Source organism: Melospiza georgiana, chromosome 7 (assembly GCF_028018845.1).
Source record: "Melospiza georgiana isolate bMelGeo1 chromosome 7, bMelGeo1.pri, whole genome shotgun sequence".
Lineage (NCBI taxonomy): Eukaryota > Metazoa > Chordata > Aves > Passeriformes > Passerellidae > Melospiza > Melospiza georgiana.
In genome coordinates, this window is record NC_080436.1 from 28,626,708 (window position 1) to 28,651,161 (window position 24,454).

The window sequence follows — 24,454 nt, forward strand, 5'->3', positions numbered from 1 at the left end:
TAAGTTGTTCTCTGGTGGTATATTTTTCCTTCTGCTTTTGTTTTCTCTCCCATTAACAATAAAGGGAGCCTAAATGACTCTCTTTAGGCAGCAGAAACTAGGTGAAGTGACTCAGTGATTGCACATTTGGTATGTAAAATATCTCTGGTCTAGTGCTTTGAGTGCATATTTTAAATCACCTATTTACGATATGGCAGGGGAAATACATTCATGGTATGCTGATGATGTGTTTCAAACTGGTGTATAAATATATAACAAATTGTACATCTGAGAAACTGCATTTATTTGAATGCAGAGCTGAGATGCTGTAGAACATGAAGTTAGTGGACTTGGGAAAGGAATTTTCCACTGGTTTTATTTTTTCCCAACTGCGTTTCATACACTTTTATATGATTCTAAAAAGATATTTTTCAAATACTGCTAATAAGTGTTGAGAGCTTTTAATTGCAACTGTCCTCAAAAGTGCAAGTGCCTTATCTCATAATCGCCTATTAAATTTGTTTGCTGACTTGGCATAGCTTAAAGGCAGCAACATAAGTAAAGAATTATTTGCCTACTTTCATTAGATTATATCAGTGTTTAAATAAATCACTTAAATGAAGGGAGATGAAGCAGTTGAATGTCACAGTCATTTTCCAGTGCTAGTATAATACAATCTTGAGTGGAAGCTGGTGGAATATTCTGACAATCATATGGCTGGAGCATATTTCCACTGGAGTAGGTTTTTTCCCCATTGTTTTTTTATGGTTTTGTGGGGGAAAACTATGTTATATGTGGGACTTCTTCATCCAGCATTAGAAGCCTCTTAAGCCATTACTTCAATAGCATTTTTTTCCATCGTACCTTACTTTCTTCTCCCTGCTCTATGTGCTGCTTCCCTTACATGCTTTGAAGCTGCTTAAGAATAATTCAATAGTTTCGTTTTTCTAGATGTTTCCCTAAACTTCTCTGGTTGTATTTAGTTGCACCCTTGGCTGCAGTAATATCAATACCCAGCATCAAGCTCTTAATGCCATCCAGCATGTTTTTGTGATATTGACTCTTTGACAGCCAAAGAAGCTGTTCAACATTTTCTTTTGCTCTTCAAGAAGGCAAATGTCCATTGAAAAATTACCTGAGTCAGGAACGAAACAATATTATAGGTTTATGGCCATAACTGAAACCTTGTTTCAGTGAGTGGCCAAAATAATTGATTTTATTTTTTTTAATTATAGGTTATGTATATGAAGTTTGTGCTTTGAATTTTGTTTGACTTTTTTTGACTGACTTTTAGAAAGAACTTGGTCTGAAATCACAAGGTGGTGCATGGGCTTATCTGCCCAAGTACATACTAGATCTGAAGTAGCACTAGCATTCATTAGATGCCTACCTGATTGCTGCCTAATTTATAAAGCACAACTCTGTCTCTCTAAGATAGGGTAGGGAATTTCTGCTATTTTTTCCCCTGGGATTTTTCCTTGGTTAGCCAAAGTAAGAGAGTAGATTTTTCAACCCAGTTTCTTTCCTGAGCAGCAAGAGATTGGAGCAGTGCTCTGGAGTCACTGTTTCAAAGCAGGCAAAGGTGGGTTTGAATGAATGGCCCCACTCAAGGTGCTGATTCAAATACTGAGCTGTTCTGTGTGAGAGGAGCACCAACATCCAGGCTGCTTTTTTGTTGAGTTTGCGTTTTTAGTAACAGGAATCACAAAGATGACTTGGACTTCACTCTCTCCTCTGTTTGTCTTACTGTAGTTTTGTGCTGGGGCCCAGATCTTCATTACCAGTATTGCATCCCAGCTGCTTCACTCTTCCTCTCCATGGCAAGCAGACTGTTTTCCTCTCTTTAATAAAAACCACAGACATAATTAGTAAGATAATAATTTTGGAGCAGAATCCTGCTGTGAGTCTCTGACACTGTCTAACACAGCAGACATAACTCCCTGAAATGCCTGCATGTCATTATCAGACCATAGAGCATGCTGCATCTTGCTGGAGCCTTGTGCCGTAAAGGCATTCCTTGGGCTGCAGGGCTGCAGTAGAACTGTCCTGTTACTTTATGTGTTTTCAGCTGAACTACCATGGATATTGCAAATGTCAGCCTGGGGTCCTGTGCTGAGCCCACATTGGTTCAAGCCTGCTGTTTCCAAGGAATACAGGGGCAGCCTTTCTCTAAATCCAGCAGTAGAACCAGACCCTGCACCCCAGAATCATCAGCTAAGATGAAATTCAAGTGCCCAAGTTACACTGGAATATAACAAAACCTTCAGGGGTGAATAGGGGAGGGATGAGTGCACTTAGGAGCCAATATCATATATTATTCTTTATCCTAAACAATGTTTCCTAGCTGTAATTGAGATGAAGGGTAGGGTTTGAGAATCAGTTCTCCCCGCACTGCAATGAAAGCTTTAAAAGCTGTGAATAGAACTATTGTTAAGGTACCTTTAAAGCTCTAGCACACCAAGTTCCTGTGAAAGTGCTGTCTTGCATTACAATTAAGTTGATCTTGCTGCAGCTCCTTCTCATCCTGCCATACCAGCTCCTCCTTCATGCTTCATGTCTGATCTACTGATCAGATGGTGGAATGAGATTCAGATCAGCTCGTTTCTGGAATACAAACTAGGGGAAACAGCAGGTTATGTTTTTTTTCCCCAACCCATAATTATAATACTTTGAATGACATTAAATGCATGATCACCAGCTCATGTAACTTGTCAGATTTTCTTTTCCAACTGTTTAAAAGGCTGACAGAACATGAAAATTTGCTACATCATGATTACTTGTTGATAGAATCTAAAATTTTAGCTGTTTCATCCTTTACTGGATCCAGGTGAAGGCAGTCCATAATTATACATAGTTGCTCTCTTGCAGAATAGTAATCTACCTTGTTTATATTGTTTGACCTTTAGGTTGTTGATAAAGCCTTTTATAACTGCATAGGTTATAATGGGTTTAATTTCTGTTATCTTATTTCTGATTTCTGATTTTTAAATCATTCTGTTCTCATGTCTAGAAAATACGGGGAACAGTTGGCAATACTTGGAAATTAAAAACAAATATAAGTAATCTTTGTAATTGAATTAAAATATCAGGATTTTGTTTCTTGAATATAATTTCTTAAATTTCATCAATAAGGAGTTAGAATTTGCTGTTTGTTTTAAATTTATTTTATTTTGCTCCAAATTTGTCCGGTGGCTGAAAATAGTGTCATTCTTATTCCTGAATACAACACTGGGGGAAGAATTGCAGGTCTCTGTGCCTTGGTTTCTCAGCAGATCTGAAGATGAGCAGACCAACAAAAGCTTAACTTGGAAAAGGACTTTACTGCTAAGTTAAATCAGTTAAGATGTGCAAAATGTTGGGGAGAATTTAGTACTGTGAAGAGAAAGAAAAGTGCTGCTGATACTTCTGGACCTACAGAGGTTGTTATCAAGCTCTCTCAACAGGCAGAACAGCTTGGCTTGCTTTCCCATTTTACTTTTTGCATTTCCCAGGAATCTAGTCAATCATTTAGAAGTAGAAACTGTCATTTATTCTTGAGATCAATACCTGTTCCCAATCTTCAACTGCCATGTGTTCATGACAATTACTCATTTTAGCTGTAGTTTTGAACAGAGAGGCACATTGTCTTTGAGCTCCCAAATCATGGAATTCTTTCCATGTTGTTTGGGTCATACCTTTTAGACTTGTTTCTATATAACTAAACAGACTGTTAACCTTTGAGCAGGCTGTTTTTAAAACAAAAATAACTCAGGGGAACAAAAAGAATTCTTTCTAGAAATTGTAAAGGCATTTCAAAAGGGTTTGTTACATATAAAGTTAATAGAAAATTAAAGTCCTACTTCAAAAAAGCATTATTAAAAAAAATTACCCAAAGCCAACAATATTTCTTACTTTCAAAAAGAACTTTAAATAATTCTTATGTGAAATACATTTTTCTCATTTTTTAGCATGAATCTAGGGAAACATTACTGGGATTCAACATGGTGAATTACCGAGCATGTAAGAATTTGTGGAAAGCTTGTGTGGAGCATCACACGTTCTTCCGTTTGGACAGACCCCTCCCGCCTCAGAAGAACTTTTTTGCACATTATTTCACTTTGGGTTCCAAGTTCCGGTACTGGTAAGTGCTGATTTAAAATATATGGGAGAAAATATGAGTAGTGAGCTCGGGGAATGATCTAGAATCTATATTCAGATGTAATTCAAGTAGGTTTTAAATCCTGCAACTGTTCCCCTTCCCTGTTGGCCTGAGTTTCAAATTTTTTAAGATAGCTTGAAAATACAATTATTACATTATTAATGGTCATTGTTGCACTAGTGCTCTGAGATTGTCTCCCAGGCAGCATTTCTTGGCCTGTTTTCCTGCTGGGTTATGTTTATCTTAAAAATGTTGTCTCAAAATTTCAAAGTCTTTGACCTGGTCTTTTTGAAAACTGTTGAGTCTCAGGTACTGCATGCAGCAATAGCAACAAAACAGACCTAAATAAATACCAAATAGAAATCACTGAAAAGAAGTTTGTACAAGTAAAGCTCACTTATCTACATGTATACAAATAGGAATTAGGTGAAAACAAAGGACATACATGTTCTGTATCAAACCCAGAACTTTAGAAAATGAGGAGGAAATTAAATCCATAACCTTTAAGGATGAACTTAAAATTACAGGCAAAAAGCTTGGAGGTGCACAGAATGAATGTGGAGTAACTATAATCCCTGTAATGCTGGAGTGGGTGGTTTTGGGTTTTGCTGGTTTATACTTTTTTATTTAAAAGAAAAAATTTCTGTTCAGTGACTGAATTAACTGTCTCTGCAAGTAATGCAGAATGCCAGTGGTTTAAATCATGCCTGAAACAGAGAATAACAGAGCTGCTACTAATCATCCATCTAGAATGGCAGTAGTGTCTGTGACGTACAAAGGGACATGATGAAAAGCTAGAAAACAGAATAACAGGCTATTTCTGTCACACTTGTGAATCGCATAAATGTATAAAGAGGAAAGTAATTCAGTGGCTAACTGTTTATAGCATCTGTTTTTGACCAGCATTCACAGTACCCATTTGAGAAACAGCACTCTATGATCTGAACATTCAGACTTGACTCAATGTTGCTGTAGAGAATTTCAGGAAGCTTTTTCATTTCTGTAAAGATTTTGAATCTGAATCATTGTGGTTACTATTACAGCTCTTTGATGATGACATCCAACTTAAGTTAACATAAGATGAAAAGGAAAACTGCATAAAAACGAGGAAGGTCATTAAAGTTGCTGGAACAGCAAAAAGGCTGGAATTTCTGCAAGTGGTTTGAGAGCTTGTTGAGAGGCAGTGTAACAGGAATAACATGGCCCACAAAGAGAGGTTGAGGGCTCTAGGCTTGTTTAATCTGGTGAAGAGGAAGCAAAGGGGGAATTCAGCAGCAATGCTAAAGCTACTTCAAGGGTGATGTCAGTACTGATGGACCCAAGGGGCTGGTAAGAGGCAGGTGAGATTTCACCATGAAAATCCTGGATGGACATGAGGCAAAGTGTTTGGTTTTTTTTAGAGCTGTGTTGCCAGAACAAGTTACCTGGACTGGCTGTGGGTTCTTTGTTAGAGGAGGCTTTCAAAAGTCAGCCAGACAAAGCCATGGCCAGAGATGACCTGGTGTCAGCAGGAGATTGGACTAGAGACTTCTAGCCAACATCTGTGTGATCAAAAGGAGTCAGTAAAATACAGAACTAACAAGTCTAGACAGAATTATCTCCACTTTTGAAAGAAATTGAGGATATGAAATTTTTGAACTATTGAATTGTTACATAATCTATTTCCAGTGGTCTAAAATACTTCTATGCATCAAATGTTAAAGAATATTTAGGAGTTTTTTAAATAGAGCTTCCAAGGGGGACCTAGAAGATGGTTAGTGAGCAAAGGTGACTTCTTTATACTGCCATTGGGTTTTTCAAAGTGGTTCTTACAGTATTCCTCACCAAATACTTGTGAAAAAACATGAGGAGTTTTACTGTGTATTAGCATCTCTTTTAATCAGATGGAAAACAAGTAGGTTCCTTTTTCACACTGGAGGGAATTTACTACTGCAGTGATGCAGAGTTTTGTAGTAAAATCTGAAATCAACAGTAGGTTTTGGTGGTGTTTCACAATGAGGGGTAAATGGGCAATAAAACAGTAGATCAGGTTCAGTGCTGAAAAAAGAAAAAAGAGCAGGAGCACTCTCTGAAAACCTTAAATCAGTTATTAGTAGCAGTTATAGAAGGACAAATAGAATGATAGAATTATTTGAAAGGAATATAGGCAAATACAGCCAACTTACTGCTTGTTGGAGTTTAAAATGTGTAACCCCAGCAATTTTGCTGGCAGCAGGTATGGAAAGAGAAATTTCCTGGGTTTGCAGCATGGCAGAGGTTGGAGGGCAGCTCTGGACAGTGTTGAGTCCAATGCCCTGTTCTAACAGGGTCCACTGTAGCATGTTGCCTAGGAGCATATCCAGCCAGGTTTTGAATGTCTCCAGGAAGGAAAACTGCACCATCTCTGAGCAACCTGGTTCAGTGTTAAACTATCTTAAAGTAAAAACTTTCTTTTGTCTTGGTGGGTGATGAGGCTGTTGTTTTGTAGCCCTGTCCTTGCTGACTGCCCTGATTAAGATGTCTCATATTTCTGTTTGTGCTCATTGCCTTTTGTCCTGTCTCTGGACTCCCTTAAGAAGCATCTGGCTGTAGTTTTTACTTTCCCTTTGTGGCATTTGGTCCTCCTGAGCCTTCTCTTCCTGAGGCTGAGCAGTCCCAGCTCCCTCAGCCTTTCCCCATCCCTCAGATGCTGCAGAGCCTCAGTTTTGTTTGTGGCCCTTTGCTTGACTTGTGGAGCTCTGGAACTCCACCAGGCATTCCAGATGTGCTCTCACCTGTGCTGGGCAAACCTGCTCTCCAGCCAGTTGGCACTCAGCCTGTGCAAGGGGCTATTCCTCCTCAGCTGCAAGTCTTTGCATTTCCCTTCACTGAATTTCATGAGATTGCAGCTGACCTGTTTCTCAGGTCTTCACACATCCACTCGTTCTGTAATATGAAGGTGGAAATAGCTGATTCTTTGCTTTCATTATGTAAATATCCCTGTAGGAGGCTCTGTGCTTGTTCTGAAGTTATTAATGGAGAAGTGGCTACAAGAGTGAGTGTTGCTGGTATCTTGTCACCAATTCTTAAGTGCTGATAGATACTCAAAAATGATATTTTTTTCTAGAAGAGAAATGATGAAATATTATTAAGGATCTTTGATTTGACACAAGACATCTGGTCTTGTATGAAAAGTCAGCAAGTTCCAAGATCTAAACTTAGTTTTGACAAGTTGCATAGAAGAATACAATCCTGATGTGCTAATCATGTAATTTTTTTGTCTTATTTTACTAAACTAAGTAGCAACTAAGTTACTAGCAATTCAGTGAATAGTTTAGGAAGAGCATGGAAGAGATGCTGTAAATGTTTAACAGTGGCTATAACAGGAACTATTATTATGTGTTACCCAGAGATCCAAGCAGAAATTTCTTATTGCTTTGGTTAAAAAAAGCAAACAAAAGGGAAAGCTTTTGTTACATCTAAAATTATTTGGAAAGAAGTCCTACATTTCTACCAAATGCTTTCTGAGGTTATGCTGTACTGAAGCTAGGGCAATTGCTTGAGCATGACTGAAAACAGAATTTAGGCATTTTGTTGAGATGGTTCAATTTTTAAAAAGAAGTTGTTATTTAATCATGTTGGATTTAGTGGTTTGATTTTGTTTTGCTTTCCAGTGGGAGAACAGAGGTGCAATCTGTGCAGTATGGTAAAGAAAGAGCAAATAAAGACAGGGTATTTGCAAGGTAAGTAGTTTACATTCCTTAATATTTCCCCCATTTATGTATTTTAAACACTTAGGATAGCCTTCAGTCTGCATAGTTTGTTGTTACCTGTATTACTCTCTGTGCTGTTTTTATTACAAAGAATGGTCTCCTGCTGTTTAAAGATTCCATTAAAATACTGAGTTAATGGGTATTTTTGTCTGTAATAATATCTTGCAACTGTACACGTGTATTTCCTTTAGAAATAAGTGCAGTGAGTCTTACTTGTGAGAGCAGCTTTACCACTGTAGTCTCTGTGAGGTATTTTACTATGAAAAGTGAGCTGCTTCTGAAGGTATTTGGTCACAGAGTGGCTGGCTAATCAGGAATATATTACTTAATTTTCTTCCAGGCTCCTGAGCAGTTTTGTGATGACAATAAAAGATTTGAAACATAAATTTAGTTGTTTCTTCAGAAATTATGATGGTGTTTTCCATAGTAAAGCACCTGCTACATCCACCTGGCAGTTTGCTCTGATCATGAATAGAATCCTTGTGGGGAGAGAGGGCAGCCCTGTCCTTTTTTTCTGCTTCTACTTTTACCAAGATCTGAGATGTCTTTTTGCCCCTTAAGGAACTCCGGAGTTGAAATTCACACTTGAAAACTTCTAGTAGTAAATCCAGCAAAGTGCTGCCATTTTCCAAGTGCCTGCAGACACTGTTCCTAAGAGCATTGGTGAATTCTGCCTTGATTTCCTTCCCTGTCTCCACCCCTTCTTTCCCTTTTCTATGCATTAGAATCTACTTTGGGTTTTAGCTCAGCCCACCAAAGATAGATAGCTGCATACTAGGTTTGGGGGGCAGAAATGCTGGTTCAACAAATAGATTTTATAAAACCATTTTTTTTCTGTGTAAAACTCTTTTTTACTCCATTTAATTTGCTTTGGAAATGTGAGTTAATTTAGATTTTTACTTGGAGCAACTTTTTTTAGTACTCAGGAGACTCAGCACTGTGACAGGTGAGCTTTACTTCACTGAATGACAGTTGTGAATCAGTTAAAAACTGTTTTTCTTGGTGCACTCTAAACTTGGCAATTCCCCACAAGTCAAGAGAGTGGAGGAGAGCTGATACTTTGTGTTGAGAAGTATTTTTATCATTTCAGAAACTCTTATGCAGTAGATGGCACTCTTCCCTTTGCAGCAAAAACCCAGCAAGTTCTGCTGGGGGTCACTTGTAGTTTATAAAATATAGTTGGATAAAATGGATTAAGTCAATAAAATCAAAAGCCATGGCTGGAACTGTTCTTAATTTCATAAATCTTGGCTTCTTTTAGTTAATAAAATGCTTGGCTCTTCCATCCTCAGGAATTTTATTTTCTGTTGTTGTTTTTTTATTAAGAATAGAGCATTTATCCACGTGTTTTGAGTTTCTAAGTGTTGATGATTGATGTCTGAGGCATATATGTTTATATCAGTGAAATGAAATAATGGTGTATTGTAACAAATATATCTCAAAAGGCTTTTAACAAATCAGCTACTTCTTCTGTCTTCCTCATGACAGTGTGCAATTAATTTATTTTCAATTTTAAAGACCTTTCATATTTTCAAGAGTGAAAAAAGCTTAAAAGAGAAAACATTTCTAGAACTCAGTGTTGTTCAAGAAACTTAATTTAAGAACATTAATTCTTTGTCTTCTGAACATTTGCATCTCAGGTTGACATGCTGAGTAGATGTCAGCCCTTTTGTATTCATACTGAAGATAAATTTTGTTTTCTAAGATTTTCCAGCTATAGTGTGGGTTTTATTCCTGTAACCTGCCTTTCTTTTTTGTGGTGTGTCTTTATCAGGCAAAGTCATGGTAGCATTGAACAGCTTTTTAACCTCTCAGGCAGTGGGATTCTTTTGGTGGATTTTCAAGGTCTTTCTTGAGAACTAGGTGGGCACATGTGTTGAAATAATTGCTGTTGCTTTTCTTGTTATTGCATAAGAAGATTAATTCAAGATCAGTTCAAGCAATATTTTCAGTGGTTTTTTGTAGAGTTATCCAGATTTACATTTGGATTTCTTAAAAATACCTAATTAGAAACTGCCTTATTTGAATTAATGCTGTCTAAGCAAACCTTTGAATCATTTCATGGCGAGAAAATGAACATAGAGAATTACACAGAGATGTTACTGGAGTGATCTGTTTGCTCTAAGTTGGGAAATGTTGATTGCCACAAGTAATGGCTAGCTGCTCTGGCCTTTACATGCTGAGTGAAACGTGGGTGCAGAGCATGAGACAGGGAAATAAAATTTTTTAACAGCCATTTAAATAAAACAAGCAATTTTTATCTACAGGAAGCAGACTTAGCTGTTTGTTCTCAGGATTTTACTTTAAATTAGCTGAAGGATTTTTTTTTCTAAATTATAGAAACCTTTACATTTACCTTTAAACATGGAATTTTGTTATTACTGTGAAGGATATATTCAGTAATAAATCTCATACATTATGTAGGTGCTGTTTTCTTAATTTTCATGCAGCACTAAGTTCAGCATTCAGAAGACCGTTGCAGCGGTTGTTTAGGTTTTTTGTGGGTGTTTTGGTTTTTGGTTGGTTTTGGGTTTTTGTTGTTGTTTAGGGGTTTTTGTTGTTTTGGGGAGGTTTTTTTATAATTTTCATTACAGCTTTTCTCTTCGCCTCATTTATTGCACGATATTCACAGTCCATGAAACCTCATAAGAATTCCCAGAAACTTAATAAAAGCACATAATAAAAATAGAAAAGGTTCAATCAAGTAATGAATTGAGAGAATTCTTAAAGGGTTAGGGTTTCTCTTAGAGTCCTTGCAAAATATTCTAGGGCTGCTCAGTTCTGGTGTGCGCAGGGGGCTGAGAGCAGGGACTTTGAGTGAGAGGGTGTCAGCCATTTGTATCTGCAAACTCCCTATCATAAATTGGAGTCTCTGTTTCCAAAAATTCAACCTTGCTTTAATTATGCACTTTTTGAGGTCTATTAAATAATTTCTCAGGTGCTTTAAATTGCATATGTCATTTGTGCAATGTACCTTGCAGATTTGTGCATGGTTTTGCCCTCTTGGTTGGCAGCAGTATTTGTCAGATTTGCTGAGAAATATGTTCCCTGGACTCCTTGTCAAAATACAAAGCAAAGCTGTGGCTTCAGGTTATGTTTCTTTTTGGAACAGAGATTACTTTTTAAATTCCCACCTGTATTCCCAAACAACACCTCTATTCTTTCCCACCCTGTGCAAGGTTTTAGCCCTTCAGCTGTGGATGCCAAACAAATTCTTTATTTGAAGGCTTTCTGTACTGTAGCTGAGCTAATAAAATGTTGTGGGTTTTTTTAGTTGCATTATGTAATTCCATCCCTGCTACTCAGTTTTGAGTGTTTGGGTTTATTTTTTGTATTTGCTGTAACATTGCAGCTCATAAGACTTGGGAGCAGGTAAAGTTTTCAGTTTCTGTCGCTACTCAAATAGATGGGACTGCTTCCAACTTTTAGGAATGTCTCTGCAGGTACAGCAGAAATAAATCTGAAAATGGCTTATTCAGTTAACTATCAGTGCCCTGTGCTGGGTGCAGTAGAAGCATCCAGGTTGAGCAGACAGAGGTGAAATTTAAAATTAAAAAATGTCAAAGTTTTATGCATCTTAGTTCTCCTCTCCTATCTACTCAGCTGCACTCTGGTGTGAGAAAATTATTTTAATATTGCTAGAAGTCAGAGATAAAGGACAAATTTATAGGTATATTTCACAACAAATCTTAAATGTTAATTAAAAAAAAAACCTTATTGTTGGATTTAGAAGTGTTGACAGGAGAACTAAAATTGGCACAGCACTAAGAAGTTCAGTTCTGCAGTGTGGTAATTTTTTCTTTGAAATGTCTGCAAAGACAGGAAATTGGGGCAACAAACACGAGTGGGTGGGGACTCTGAGGTTAGAGCTGTTAATAAAATAATTGAGATGAAGCTTTGGTGATAAACACTGCAGCTGTTTATCATGGTGGTGAGGTGATCTTCTGAAAGATCAAACCCTATCCACAATAAAAGGTGAGTGCTTTCTTGACATTGGATGTTTCCATAGGGAAGAAGGTGATGCTTTGCTCATTTGTGTTCCTTTGTTGTATTGATTGAGGAAGTTTACATAAACAGAGTTACAGACTTTGGCTTAAGATACAAAGCAATGGGGGTTATTCGAGCAGTCAAAAATGTAACTGTTGGAAAAACTTGAAATTTTTTTCCCACCCTATATGCTCCTGTGTCTCTCTTTGTAATTTATCTAGTTTCTAGGCAAGGATGGTGCACTTATACTGTTGTTGCATGTTAAATAAAGAAAGCCCCACTTCCAACTTTCCTACATTCCATTTGTTGCTTTTTCACTGAAGGTAAATGAGGTTCAGTAATTGCCTTTACTGTATCTGCACTCTGTACTTACCTAATTCAGCATTGGTTATATTACGTTCTTCTACAGTTTTTCCCTCAGACTCTTCTTTGGCTGGTAGTAGAATCCAGGTCTTGGCAGAGCTGGCTCTTGGTGCTCATCTGCTGGCTGCAAACAGATGATTAAGTGTCAGCAGGGTCCAGCTGATCAGAGCCCTGATCAATTAAAGAATAGCAAAGGGCTGGAATCAGACACACATTTCAGTTCTGCTGTTTCAGTTTCATGTTCTTTACCTGTTCAGAACTGCTTGCATGTACATGTTTGTGAAGAAAGATACCAAAGTGGTTTGAGTTGCTCACATTTGAAGTAAATTACAGAAATTGGAGTTTTGGTTTAATTGATCTGATACAAAGCTAATTATTTTTCAAATCAAATTAATATTCCTTAAATATAGTGAAGCGTGCTAAGAAACTGGATGTGCTTCTCTGGAGGAATTAATTTATATTTCCCTCTTTTCAAATATCAATGTACTATTAGATTTTTTTCCCCAAGGTGAAATAACACCTGAAATAGTATTATTAAAATGGCCCATCTCACTTAACTGCCTGAAATTTGTCAGCTATTACTCAGTAAGACTTTAGAGCAGTAAAGCAGAGTGCAATACATGTTTAGAACTGCTTGTGGGGTAAAAATAAAAATAAACCCTCCACAAGAACACCATCACTCCATTAGTACCAAACAGTATTGACATCTTACTTATTTCTGTCTATGAAGCTTATTCAATATAGTACTTGATTGGTTGTTGTTGTAGATTTTTTTGGTAATGTTGAGGACAATATTATCTGCTCAAGGTGGTGACTTGCATTGAGTTTTAAGTTCTCTGAGAAGCAAAAATACATATTTGTTAGCAAGTTTCCCGTTTTCAGAGGATGTAGTTTGTGTGCAGGTAGTTCCTTAATTTCTCAAAGTTCCTTCTTTCTGGAGTTGCTCTTTCAGTAAACCAGTAATAGTGACAAAGATAAAGAACAGTTACCATGTGTCACAGGGACAGTGAAGGGAGAAATTAGTTTTTGATATGAATGTATGGAGCTGCTCATACAATAATATGTTGTCACCTCATTGCACAAAACTGGAGAATTTAGTGATAGAATATGAAGGTAAATGGAAATGAAATTCTTATATCACAAATGATTGAAGTATCACTGGAACTAGAGAGGGTTGATTAATTATAGGTGAGAAATCTGAACTATGTAGTGCCATGAAAGCAGTAGAAGTAAAATAAAAACCTAGTAACACGAAATGTACAGGACATGTATGGATTGTTTTAAAGTATTTTTGCTGTTAGTTGAAGAATTTTCAGTTGAAAACAGCAAAATGTGAAAGTCTGGGTATGTTTTTAGTTGCAGGATGACTGAACCATCCAATGCAATGCTAAGAAAAAAGCAACCACAGATGATTCATTTGCTGCTTTCCAATATAAACTGGAAATGTGTTTCAGGAGAGATTGCAAGTATGGTTTCATTTGTGCTTAAGAAAGAGGTGAAAGAAGCAGGAGCTTGTAGGCATCCTGGAATGATCAGAGAATGGGAAGAACAAGTTTTGTAAATGTCAAGAGAGGGCAACAAGTAGAAAGCAGAATTCCTTTTGTATAAAAGCACTGCTGAGAATGACCTTGAATCTGAAGGACATTACTGGCACAAAACCAGATGAAGTTCTGTTACTCACAAAAAAATTTAAATAGTTAAATAATATTATTGTATCTGTCTGGCAAGTGACAAGGCATTTTCTGGGAGAAAGCCTGTGGTCTTGATGGAAATCCCTGATGTCTAAACAAAACTTTGTAAATCTGTTGCCATGTTGTTGATTATCTCACTTTCAGTTCTTGAAATTCTTTAGGAGTATTTTGGCCTGATGGTTTTGTTGCTTTATTTTTCCTGAGGAGGCTAAACAGTTGTGTTACTTAGAGGGTTTTTTTTACTTGTTTTTTTGTTTGGTTTTCTTCTACATTTATTAAGTTCAGATCTCTCAGTGATTATGCTGTTTGAGTCAGATTGTCTTTGAGGCATTAAAAGTCTAGTGAGTTTGCCTGTCTCCCTCACAGCCAACACTAGTTTATTAGTATTTCAATGGCATTTTTTTTCAAAGTACATTAAATGAAGTACAGTAGATGGAGAAAATACAGAAGTGCCCATGTAAATACAGCTGTGCATTATTATGTTTCCTTTCTTACATATCATTTGGTTTCCTGTGATAGAACATCAGTTTCATTGTGGTGAGTTTTATATAATTTTGTTCTTACATCATACAATTTTTGGTTAGTCATTTGACTTTCTTCTTCTAGATCCCCCAGCAAACCCTTGGCACGGAAGGTCATGAGTGGAATGGATTGGGAAGTAGTGAGCAGGAACTCACTGTCTGATGATAGGTTGGAAACACAGAGCCTCCCATCACGGTCCCCACCTGGAACCCCAAATCAGTGAGTAGCATCAAATCTCTCCCTACAAGTGACTCTCTACCTCTGATGGGAGTGACCTACTTGTGTAATAAAGGGATTCATGGGTTATGTAGACAAATAGCTTCAAAAAATATGTGCCAAATGATTCTCTGTAACACTTGGCTTCAGATTAAAAGAAAATTTTTTTAGGGATGAGTTTTAGGTGCTTCTCACTTTTCTCACTTGACCTATAAAAAGTGTAGGATGTGTCACACTACCCTAAATTTGAGGGTTTGAGTTTTCTCAAGCTCAGTTAAAACTAAGCTATTAATTTGGTGTAAAAAAGACCCTGATAATAAAATCTATGGGATATTTTAAACATAATTTATTTCACTTAATACCACTTTTTTAAACATTGGGCAAAATTACTTTATTGGAAATTCTTGCAGGTTTATTCCTCTCAATTTTTGTGCCTTTGCTTTCCATGTTCACTCTTCATATGATAGAGCCTTCTGTTTTAAGTGAGTGAAAAAACATTCCTGATTTCGTTTGGAGGGTAACCAATTTTCTCACTGTGCTGAAACTTGCTTAAGAATCAGTGTTATTCAATTTTGTATTACATAAATGTCAGGATTTTAAGATTCTACAGCATATTATTCACAAGATCAATGTTGGAAATACCTGTAGCATTTAAAAATTACTTTAATTACTTAAAAATTACTAAATTACTTAAAAATTCCTTTAAAATTGTGTAATAATGATTCTTAAAACATAATATACTTAATTCATACATGTTCAAAAGAATTTTAATATTGTCATGCTAGTTTTCAAATAGGAAAATACTGGATTCCAGAAATTATAAAACTCTCAGTGCAAAGCTTGTGATTCTTCTAGGGGAAGATTCAGGGGATAAATTGTTCATCTTAATAAATTCAGGTTAAGTTCTGCCATGAACAGAGTCAGGATTTGTCTTCTTAGGAATCTATTTTTCTTCTTGTTGACTGGGCTGCTGGCTTGTTCATTGGAGCATAATGGTTTCAGGCTTCTTTAATTAAAAATAAATAAATTATTTCAATAGCCCTTAGTGTTTATTAAAGTAATTTTTGAACACTTAAAAAAATGAAATACATGTTGTTCTGACAACATAATTTTTTCAGTGATTTTTGAAATTTTAATAAAAATATGTGTACGAACATGTGCTTGCACTGAGAGAAAATAAATTTTTAGCATCCCATTTTAGTGGGTGTTATCAGAGATGTAGATTAACAATAAAATTGTTATTTCACATTGCACTGCACTGCTTTCCCTTTCAGTCGCAACTCTGCCTTCACTCAAGAAGGAGCCCGGTTACGACCCTCATCAGTGGGACATTTAGTGGATCATGTGGTTCACACCTCCCCCAGTGAAGTGTTTGTAAATCACAGATCTCCATCCTCCACCCAGGCCAACAGCATCATACTGGAATCATCCCCGTAAGTTCTGCTCCTACCAAGCCACTGTGGCATGCAGGGCTGCTGAAGGGAATCTGAGATCCTGGTCTTGAAGAATTTATTGCTGAATGTGGGGTCAGGGAGAGCCAGGCAATCTAATAAAAAGTGGTTGTTATTTAGGGGTATTAGTGTAGGTCTTACTGTGAGAAAGAGCTACAGATACAGAGCTGAACACCTGTGTCTGACATGTTCCAGATTCAGGATTACAATACCATCCTCACCAACACAAGATGTGGGTTTGCTGTAATGTGACCATCAGTGTCTGGATGTGGAACCAAAAGTTGGGTTTTTGATGGAATTGAATGAAAGTTTTAATTCCCACAAGTCTGCAAATGTTGCTTTTTTGTCAAGGCACAGAAGTGAGATTTACAAACTACTATGTACCTTTTTGACAGCTGGGCATTTGGACATTGCTGGTATTGTTACAGAGTTAATTTTTTATTTTTTTTAAGCTGACACTTAGGCTTAAAAAATAAGCTTTTTAGTCAGGCTGTTTTTTTTTTTTTTTTTAATACTGCTGAATATTCTTTATAGTGTAAGCTTGCTTACCATTGGATGCAATGGGTGAAATAAAAACTATTATTCCATACTGGGTCCAGAAGGAAGACAAACAAAAATCCCCATTGAGTTATTCAAAGATACTGAAATACTCAATAAATTGTGTTCAGAATGCAGATTAATAAGGAAAAATATTTCAATATATACCATTTTATCACTGGCACTGTACCCTCTTAGTGTAGCTGATAATGTAATGCCAGATATGCCCTCATAGTTTTGTAGCATAATCTCTATTAGCAGGGAGAGCATACAAATGGTTTCAGTTGATAACTCTAAAGCAGCACATAGCTAATTACATGTTTATAAACAAATGGTATGTCTCAGGAAAAATTACTCTGGAAAACTCTTTAAACACGGTTTTAAAACCTTGCTTAGACTGACTATGCTTTCAGTTTTAACAACTCTAATTTTTAGGAGGGAAATAGAATACAAAATTTTAAAAGTTTTCTAATATAGCACATGATGCTTTTTACAATAGACTACAATATTTACAATTTGACTCAGCTAGTTTCTTAACTTTCAGGGTTACGTAATATTAATTTGACTTAGGCGTGTAAATTCTCCCTTTTTTTGGTGGAATTTTAACATATTCACATGCCAAAGGACTCTCAGAACTGGAACAGATGAGAATCTTTTCTCATATTAGAGTTTTGTTGTCCAAAGGCCACACAGGGTCAGGTTCCTTCTGTTGTAAGACTTCCATCTGAAGTCAGTTAAGAGAAGCCCTTACTGAATGACACATGGATACAGTGAAGAAAGCACAATTATTAAATCTCTCTTTTATTTATATACCTTTACTTGAAGTTATACAATATCTTCCTGAGTGTTTAGGATTTGTTTATTTAGTACTTATTTCTTGAGTAAGTAACCATAGAAATGAGTCTTAGAAAGAGAGGAAGTGGTTTTCTACAACTATGGCTTCTTTTTCATGTTTTTGCACTTTTTATGCCCAAGCACTAAGTGTTAGGGGTTCCATTTTGAGGTTTTTTTTCCTCTTGTTAGAAGCTTAAAACTAAAATTTGATATCCCGGTATTGATCTCTAGTATAAGATACTTTCAAGAATGGGGACATTGACTTTCAAAAATATACGAATTCCATTAAGGTATTTTGAAGGTTTAAGCTAATGTTATTGATTCAAGATTTGCCATTTATGAAGGAAAATAGTTGACATGAAGTTCATAGTAGCTATATAATTTTAAACTATACTGTTCTACAGTCCAAAAAGCTATTTCTTAATCAATTTGACCTTTCTGGTGGAAAAGATTTGAGTAGTCCATGTGCTAATTTGTCAGAAAATCTTATTTATTGGTCAAATTTATATTTGTGCAAAAGAGGGGCTAACCTGACTGGCATAGGTTTGGTGATCTTTTTGAGTTTGGAATCAACATAGCAAAAGAAATTAACAGTTTCCATGCAGTTCAGAAGTATATTATAGTTTAGCTAATATGACCTTTAATTGGACATCTTTTCTCCATCTGCACATCCTGTTCAACACTAAATGGAGAGATAATGCTTGTAGTTCCCTTAGCTAATTATAACCTCAAATTCCAAAAGCACGTGGTAAGTGTTTAGTTTAATAAATTTATGGGGGTGTGTATGGAACTTTTGCTAAATATATTAAAAAGATCAGACCGGATATCTGTAACAAAAATACCCAAAGCTTGCCAGTGCCAGGGTTTGTATGTTATTTTATTATTATGTAAATTGCTGAATTCAGTAACAGAGAGCTGCTTTGCCTGCAAAATAGGCTGCTTTCACTGCCATTGTCTGAGCATTCATAAGGAAATTCAAAGCTGACTGGGCAAATATAAAGCACTGAAGTTTATGCCCGAGGCTTGATTGTTAGTTCTCACAAATCATTATGCTAATATATTACAGAACTTGCATTGCTGCTTGTAAAATGCTCATTTAAGTAACTTTTCAAATCCTTTCTTTAAGTTTGTGTGTTAGGTAGGAATTTACTTGTGTTTGTTGACATGTATGTACAGACATCTAGTCAAACATCAGATCCATCTTCTGCTTTTATCAGAATAACTTCTTTTGTGTTTCTATTCATGTTTTCTGTTCCTTTTTTCTTTGGTTCGAAGCTCTCAGGAGTAATTGTTTTCAGGAAAATACATAACTTAAAAAACTGAGTAATCTGTGCTGGCCAAACTTGAATGAATGAGTGCATAGGCAGCTAAAAATCTCTGGGTGACCTTTGTAAGTCGATGTCTAAATAGTTTATAGCTGCCTTGCAGATTTGTTTTGCAAATGTTGACAATCATCATATTTTTCTCTCCACAAAAATGAATTTAGAAAAGCTGCTTATCTTGAAAAATGAAATGTGCTCTTTTTTCTGTTACTTGCACTGAAAAGTGTTAAGAAATACTATTTTTCTTCCCAACTGTGTTTTGAACATAAGGTTCTTCAGACATCAACTGAATAATTAGTGCTTTTTTTTTCTTGTAACACTTCCTGAAAAAAATATTTTCTGAAAGTTGAAATAAAGCAGAAAAATAGAGAAAAATATTGTTGGGATCTTTTAGAATGTGCTGTTTTCTCTCATACACTGACAAAAACGTTACCAGTTTTGTTTTCTAAGACTATTGGCTAATTTTTTTTAAACTGAAGCAGAAAATGTTTGGCATTTCCAAGTGAAGTGTTCTATTTCCCAGTTTTCATGCTTTTTGAAAAAGGTTCTTTTTTTTTTTATCTCTATATTCCATTTTGCTGAGATTTTTATTTTTGAACATGTATCTGGGATCTGCCTTTCTTGAATTGCACAGAGACAAATTTTATGGTGTGAAGTTTGATGTGTGCCTTAGGTTTTCAGATTTGCAGCAACTTGAAACCTTGTGCAGTCTCATACTGAGAGTCTTGCCCTGCTAACAGTTCACTGAGGCGAGACTACTGAATACAGCAGGGCTGCTCATGTTTGTGTCTTTTGGAAGGAGTTTTGTGATGAGTTACCACTACAGATTGCTGATAATGAAAGGAGCAGTGTCTTCCTTTTGCCTCTGGGAGTGTCATTCCCTCCCTGCATGGTGCCCAGCCCTGATATAAACTGGAGGACCCAGGCTTGTCCAAAAAGTGGTTTTAGTTGCTTGGTGTAAGCTGCCTTAGCCAAGGGAGGAGGACCAGTTCTTCAAGGAAGCAGCCAGGGATGTGGGTGAAAGAACAGACACCCTATTTTTGGTGGTAGCATTCTCTTTAGATTCAGCTGTAACCTGTAAGTTCATTCTTGATGGTTTATGGATCTGGTATAAGTGGGCTGTTGTCTGAAATCGTTAAATAACTTAATAGCACCTTTTCATGGGGTGCTTGTGGAGGAGACGTATCCTGCTGGTATTTAGAACCTGGCATTCAAACAAGTTACTGGGAACTGTGAGCTCACTGCCCTTTTGAGCCTTTCCAAATGTTCTTTTTAATTCTTAAATATAAATCCCTATAATGAATGATGAATCATATATTTATGTAATACGAATTACAGAGTTTAGCTTTTATTCCAAGAGGACTAACAAAAGGAAATTCACCATAATATACAAAAACACAGAGAACATTTGTATTAATCTACAATGGAGTGCTTGCAGGTCAGAAGTAATGTGTTAAAGCATGTAAAACCATTTTTAAGAAGGTTATAGGTAAAAGATGAACTTGCTGGTTCTGTGTGCAGTTACTTGTCGAGAAAAATGCTGCAACAGGTGCAAACATAAGCTGCCAATATATTCTACTGCACTACATTTTGAGGTTCTAAAAATACCTACAGATAACCATCTCTCAAACTCTTTGAGTTTGTTCTAGCGTTTTCAGTTTATTTGCAGCCCTGAAAGAACTGTCAATATCTCATGGTTGTTCCACTTCATATTTCTATTTTGGTATTTAGATCTCAAGAGACTCCTATAGATGGGCAGCCTCCAGCGTTGCCACCCAAACAATTTAAAAAGAACAGTTGGAACCAAATTCATCATTCACACTCACAGCAAGAACTGGATAACCATATTAATGAAACTTTTGATGTTCCTGCATCACCTGAAAAATCCACCGTAAGTTTTTTGATCCAGTTGAACCATTCTGCTTTTTATCAGAATGATGGTCCTATTGTACATGGGCTTGGTTCTGAGGCATTTCAGAGCTGCTGTGTTTGTGCATTACCTTGCAGCACTACTGTCCCTTCACTGGCTCCTGCTGGTTTGACTCTAGCTGCTGGAGTAGTGCTTTGTCAGTTGATAACAAATCACTACATTGGGATGGTTTTGCAGACCTTTTGAGCATTAGCTTTTCAGCACATGCAGAAATTTCTGCCTAACCTCTTCTTTGAGAAGTTATTTGCCAAAAATTTTAAAGACATTGCAGGTGTTTAATCTAGCTTTAGCTAAAAAGCTAAACCTGAAAATGCCTACCAGCTTCTAAAGTAGTTTTATCAGGAGAAGCTTCTTGAGTCTGTGGTTGCAAATCTGATCAGAATTTCCAAGAAAGAGAGTATCTAGAGGCCTGTGATAGCAAATACAAAAATATCACCAGTTCTTTTTCCATAATCAAGCATGTGTGAGATGAGTAAGATAGTCAGTTGATTGTCTGACTGAGGATAGATCTCCGTGATCACTTTTGTGGTTTTTGTCCTTCCAGAAGTTTTCCAGTGGTTCTAGATGTTATACCAATGTGAACAGTAAATAGAACAAGAAGTGTGTTGGAGGATGGGGAAACATCCAGATGTAGCAAATACTGTGTAAACAGTTTTGTCAGCCTCAGGCATTCAAAATTATGAGTCACCTCCCAAAACTGATATTTAGAAATGCCTTAGTTTGGTTTTTTTGCATCCTGAACTGTAAACCTCTGGAGTTCTGATCTCTCAGGCCTTACAACAAAGTTAAGATTTCCATAAAGCCCCTGTTCCATTTCATAGCTGGGGTTCTAATAAAAGACTAAAAAGTGAGAGTTTTAAGTTTTTGAGTGTTTTGGGAATGTTGTAAATTTTTTTTTGTTGTAATTAAATAATGAAACAGAATTTGTAACAGCTTTGTCTTCAGGCAGTGCTTACCTGAGTCACATTAAAGTACTGTTGCTTTGAAAGATAACACTATTTTAGTCATCAAGTTTTTCTGTCCTGTATTCAGTTATCTTTACCAAATTGACAAAAATAACTTTCACTTGTTTTTTTAACTCCTTTTAGTTCTGCAAAACCAACACAGCTGTGTGAATGAGCTGTTTTTTTCTCTGTGCATTGCCAGTGTGATTGTTTGCTGTGCTGCAGTGGGACACATTTATGCAGGCTCGCTGAAGGCAGCTCACTGTTGTAATTGAACATCTAATTTGGTCTGCTGATGACTTTTTATTTTGGGGATTGCAGAAGAAGGAACATAGCATGACTGAAATTTTTGGAATGTTGCTTTGTTTCAAAATTGCTTTTTCTGACCAGAATCCAGGTTCCTGCACTGCTACAGTCTTCTGCTGTTCCATCTCAAATATTTTAGAGAGTGCCCCTCACCATTTTGACTTCATAAAACTTTTGAATTTTCTTTGTTGCATGTATGGAGGGTCTGTGCTGAAAGGTAATAGGACACATATGGGAATGACAACTTTTTACTCCATCTGCAATCCCTAAGTGTCCAGCCTGAGAATGTCAGAAGTACTTGAAAGTACTTGAAAACAGGTGTGGTCAAAATCCCTTCAGTCAGACACATTAAGGATGGCATACAGTCCTCTCTGCATACTTTTTTTTTACTTTGCATTCTCACTGTAGGAACTATGGAAAGGCTAGCTAATGTTCAGTCTGTGAAATAAATATAGATGGGAACCAGCTAAAAATCACTTCAATGGCACTAAGTTGTTTTCTTTCAGATTAAAGAGGTAGCTAATATTCCTGAGTTTATTGGCATCTCCTTTAACAGTGTTGTTGTCATCCCAATAAAACCAAGAGGAAAGCAGCTAAAATTTTCAGAGGTGAATCAGTGCAGAGCATATGTCACACCACATAATCCACTAGACTGAAAATGGAGCAAGGGATAGGGAACCAGGATTTCCTTGCTTACTACTGGCATATTGCAGTTAAGAGAAACAAAAGGACATCTTCAATTATCTTCCTTTTCATTGTAATGCATTCTTATTGCAGCTCTTCACTGTGGTCGTAATTAAAATAAATTTAAAATTAATTTAAGAAGTTTCCATTTAGTAAGCTATTTTTATTAGAGTTATGAAGCCAATTAGTCTTTTCTAATATTCTTTCTTACTTTGAGCTTACTTTGACAGAACAGGCCTTTAAATTAGTTATGTCCAAGACTCTTAAATGTGTAATTTTCCCCTTTTATGCAAACCCAAGATGTTTGTGTTCTTGCTTGATATTTTCTCAAGTGTCCAGGAGCAGTTATTTGATAAGGAAACTGCAGAATTATTAAATACAATATCCTCAAAATCTAACTGTGAACAAAATATATATTAATATAATATCACTTTTGTCCAATAGCCCAATGGTGGTGTCCCCCATGACAATCTTGTTATGATCAGAATGAAACCAGACGAAAATGGAAGGTTTGGCTTCAATGTAAAGGTAACAGTACATCTATTCCTTTTACGTTTATTAAGGTTCTTTTCTGACATTTGGGATTTCTCACTAATTTAATTTGTTTTTAAAGGGCGGATATGATCAGAAGATGCCGGTAATAGTGTCCAGGGTAGCTCCAGGAACACCTGTAAGTTATCAAAAAAGCAGACTTGGTAGCAGTATCTGTGTATCTTGAAGGATGTACTGAAAATTATAAATTGTTCTCTAGCTGACTATGAAAATTAGGTTTTGCTATAAAGTTACCAGAACAAAGCAAATTACATGCAGTAAAAATTTGGTGGGGCTGTATAACATATTTTTAAAATATGTTAAATCTTTAAAAGTATGTCAAATCTTTAAATATGTCAATCTTTAAAAGTATTTTTTCCTGCTGAAACAAAGTTTAATTTCTGAAAATTACAAGGCATTACAGATGCTCAGTATGTACTGGTACTCGAGCTGTTCCATCCTAAAAATACTTTTACTTTATTGCTTTTTTTAGATATAGACATTCAGTAATTTCACATAAATTACATATTGAAAGAGTGTTAAAAATAACTAAAATAGCAAATGTCTTACTTCAGTGACAGATGTAGCTGAGTAAAGCCAACATGTAGATTAAAACCAGACATTATGAATCATTCATCAGGTCTGATTGTGTGTTGTTACTGATGTTTAGTGACTATAAGAGTGTCTTCAAACTAGGCACAATATTTGTCAATTTATTGCCAGAAATCCTGACCTGGTATTCAGCTGACTGGAGTGAGCTCTGTCAATAGGTGTTAGAGTGGAGTTAACCATTTATTTGCCTTTTTTTTTTTTTTTTTTACTCTTTGAAAATATTGAAATGTTTGCTGAAATAATTCTTCATGTGTCTTGTTAATTATTATCCCTGAAATACTTAATAACATGAATAGTTTTGGCTTTAAAAATTCACTCTGTAGGGAGAAGATAGTTGGTGATGGCTTGAGCTCTTTCTTTTCTGCAGTGATGTTTAGAATATGGTTATAATAACACTTTTTATCACCTGATTCCTCTCCCTGGGATTACTGGGAGTTGTGCATTGTTTTTTGCTATTACCATTGCAGTATTTCAGACCTGAAGCATTTAAGCCTGTGAAATTGATTTGGACACGGTTTTGCCATGTTTCTCCCCTCCCTGCTAAGATAAAAACATCCTGCTTTTTATTTGCCTGTACAAAGGGTGATTCAAACAGAGGAGCTTTCTGCATCAGCTGAGGGGTAGAGTAACAGCTGCTGAAAGACACATTACAGTGCCAGTCACCTCCCAGCTGCAA

General features: G+C 36.3%; 1 protein-coding gene across 2 annotated transcripts in view; it reads left to right on the top strand.

The window, feature by feature from the left end:
- The window catches only part of PTPN4 (protein tyrosine phosphatase non-receptor type 4), a 108,896-nt gene that overhangs the window by 63,633 nt on the left and 20,809 nt on the right, over nucleotides 1-24,454 (top strand). For both annotated transcript variants that reach the window (XM_058027559.1, XM_058027560.1), the window contains exons 12-18: nucleotides 3,927-4,099; nucleotides 7,750-7,818; nucleotides 14,496-14,630; nucleotides 15,902-16,060; nucleotides 20,503-20,662; nucleotides 23,080-23,163; nucleotides 23,249-23,305. In XM_058027559.1, the coding sequence (XP_057883542.1) occupies nucleotides 3,927-4,099; nucleotides 7,750-7,818; nucleotides 14,496-14,630; nucleotides 15,902-16,060; nucleotides 20,503-20,662; nucleotides 23,080-23,163; nucleotides 23,249-23,305 (837 nt within the window). The remainder of the gene's footprint in view (nucleotides 1-3,926; nucleotides 4,100-7,749; nucleotides 7,819-14,495; nucleotides 14,631-15,901; nucleotides 16,061-20,502; nucleotides 20,663-23,079; nucleotides 23,164-23,248; nucleotides 23,306-24,454) is intronic.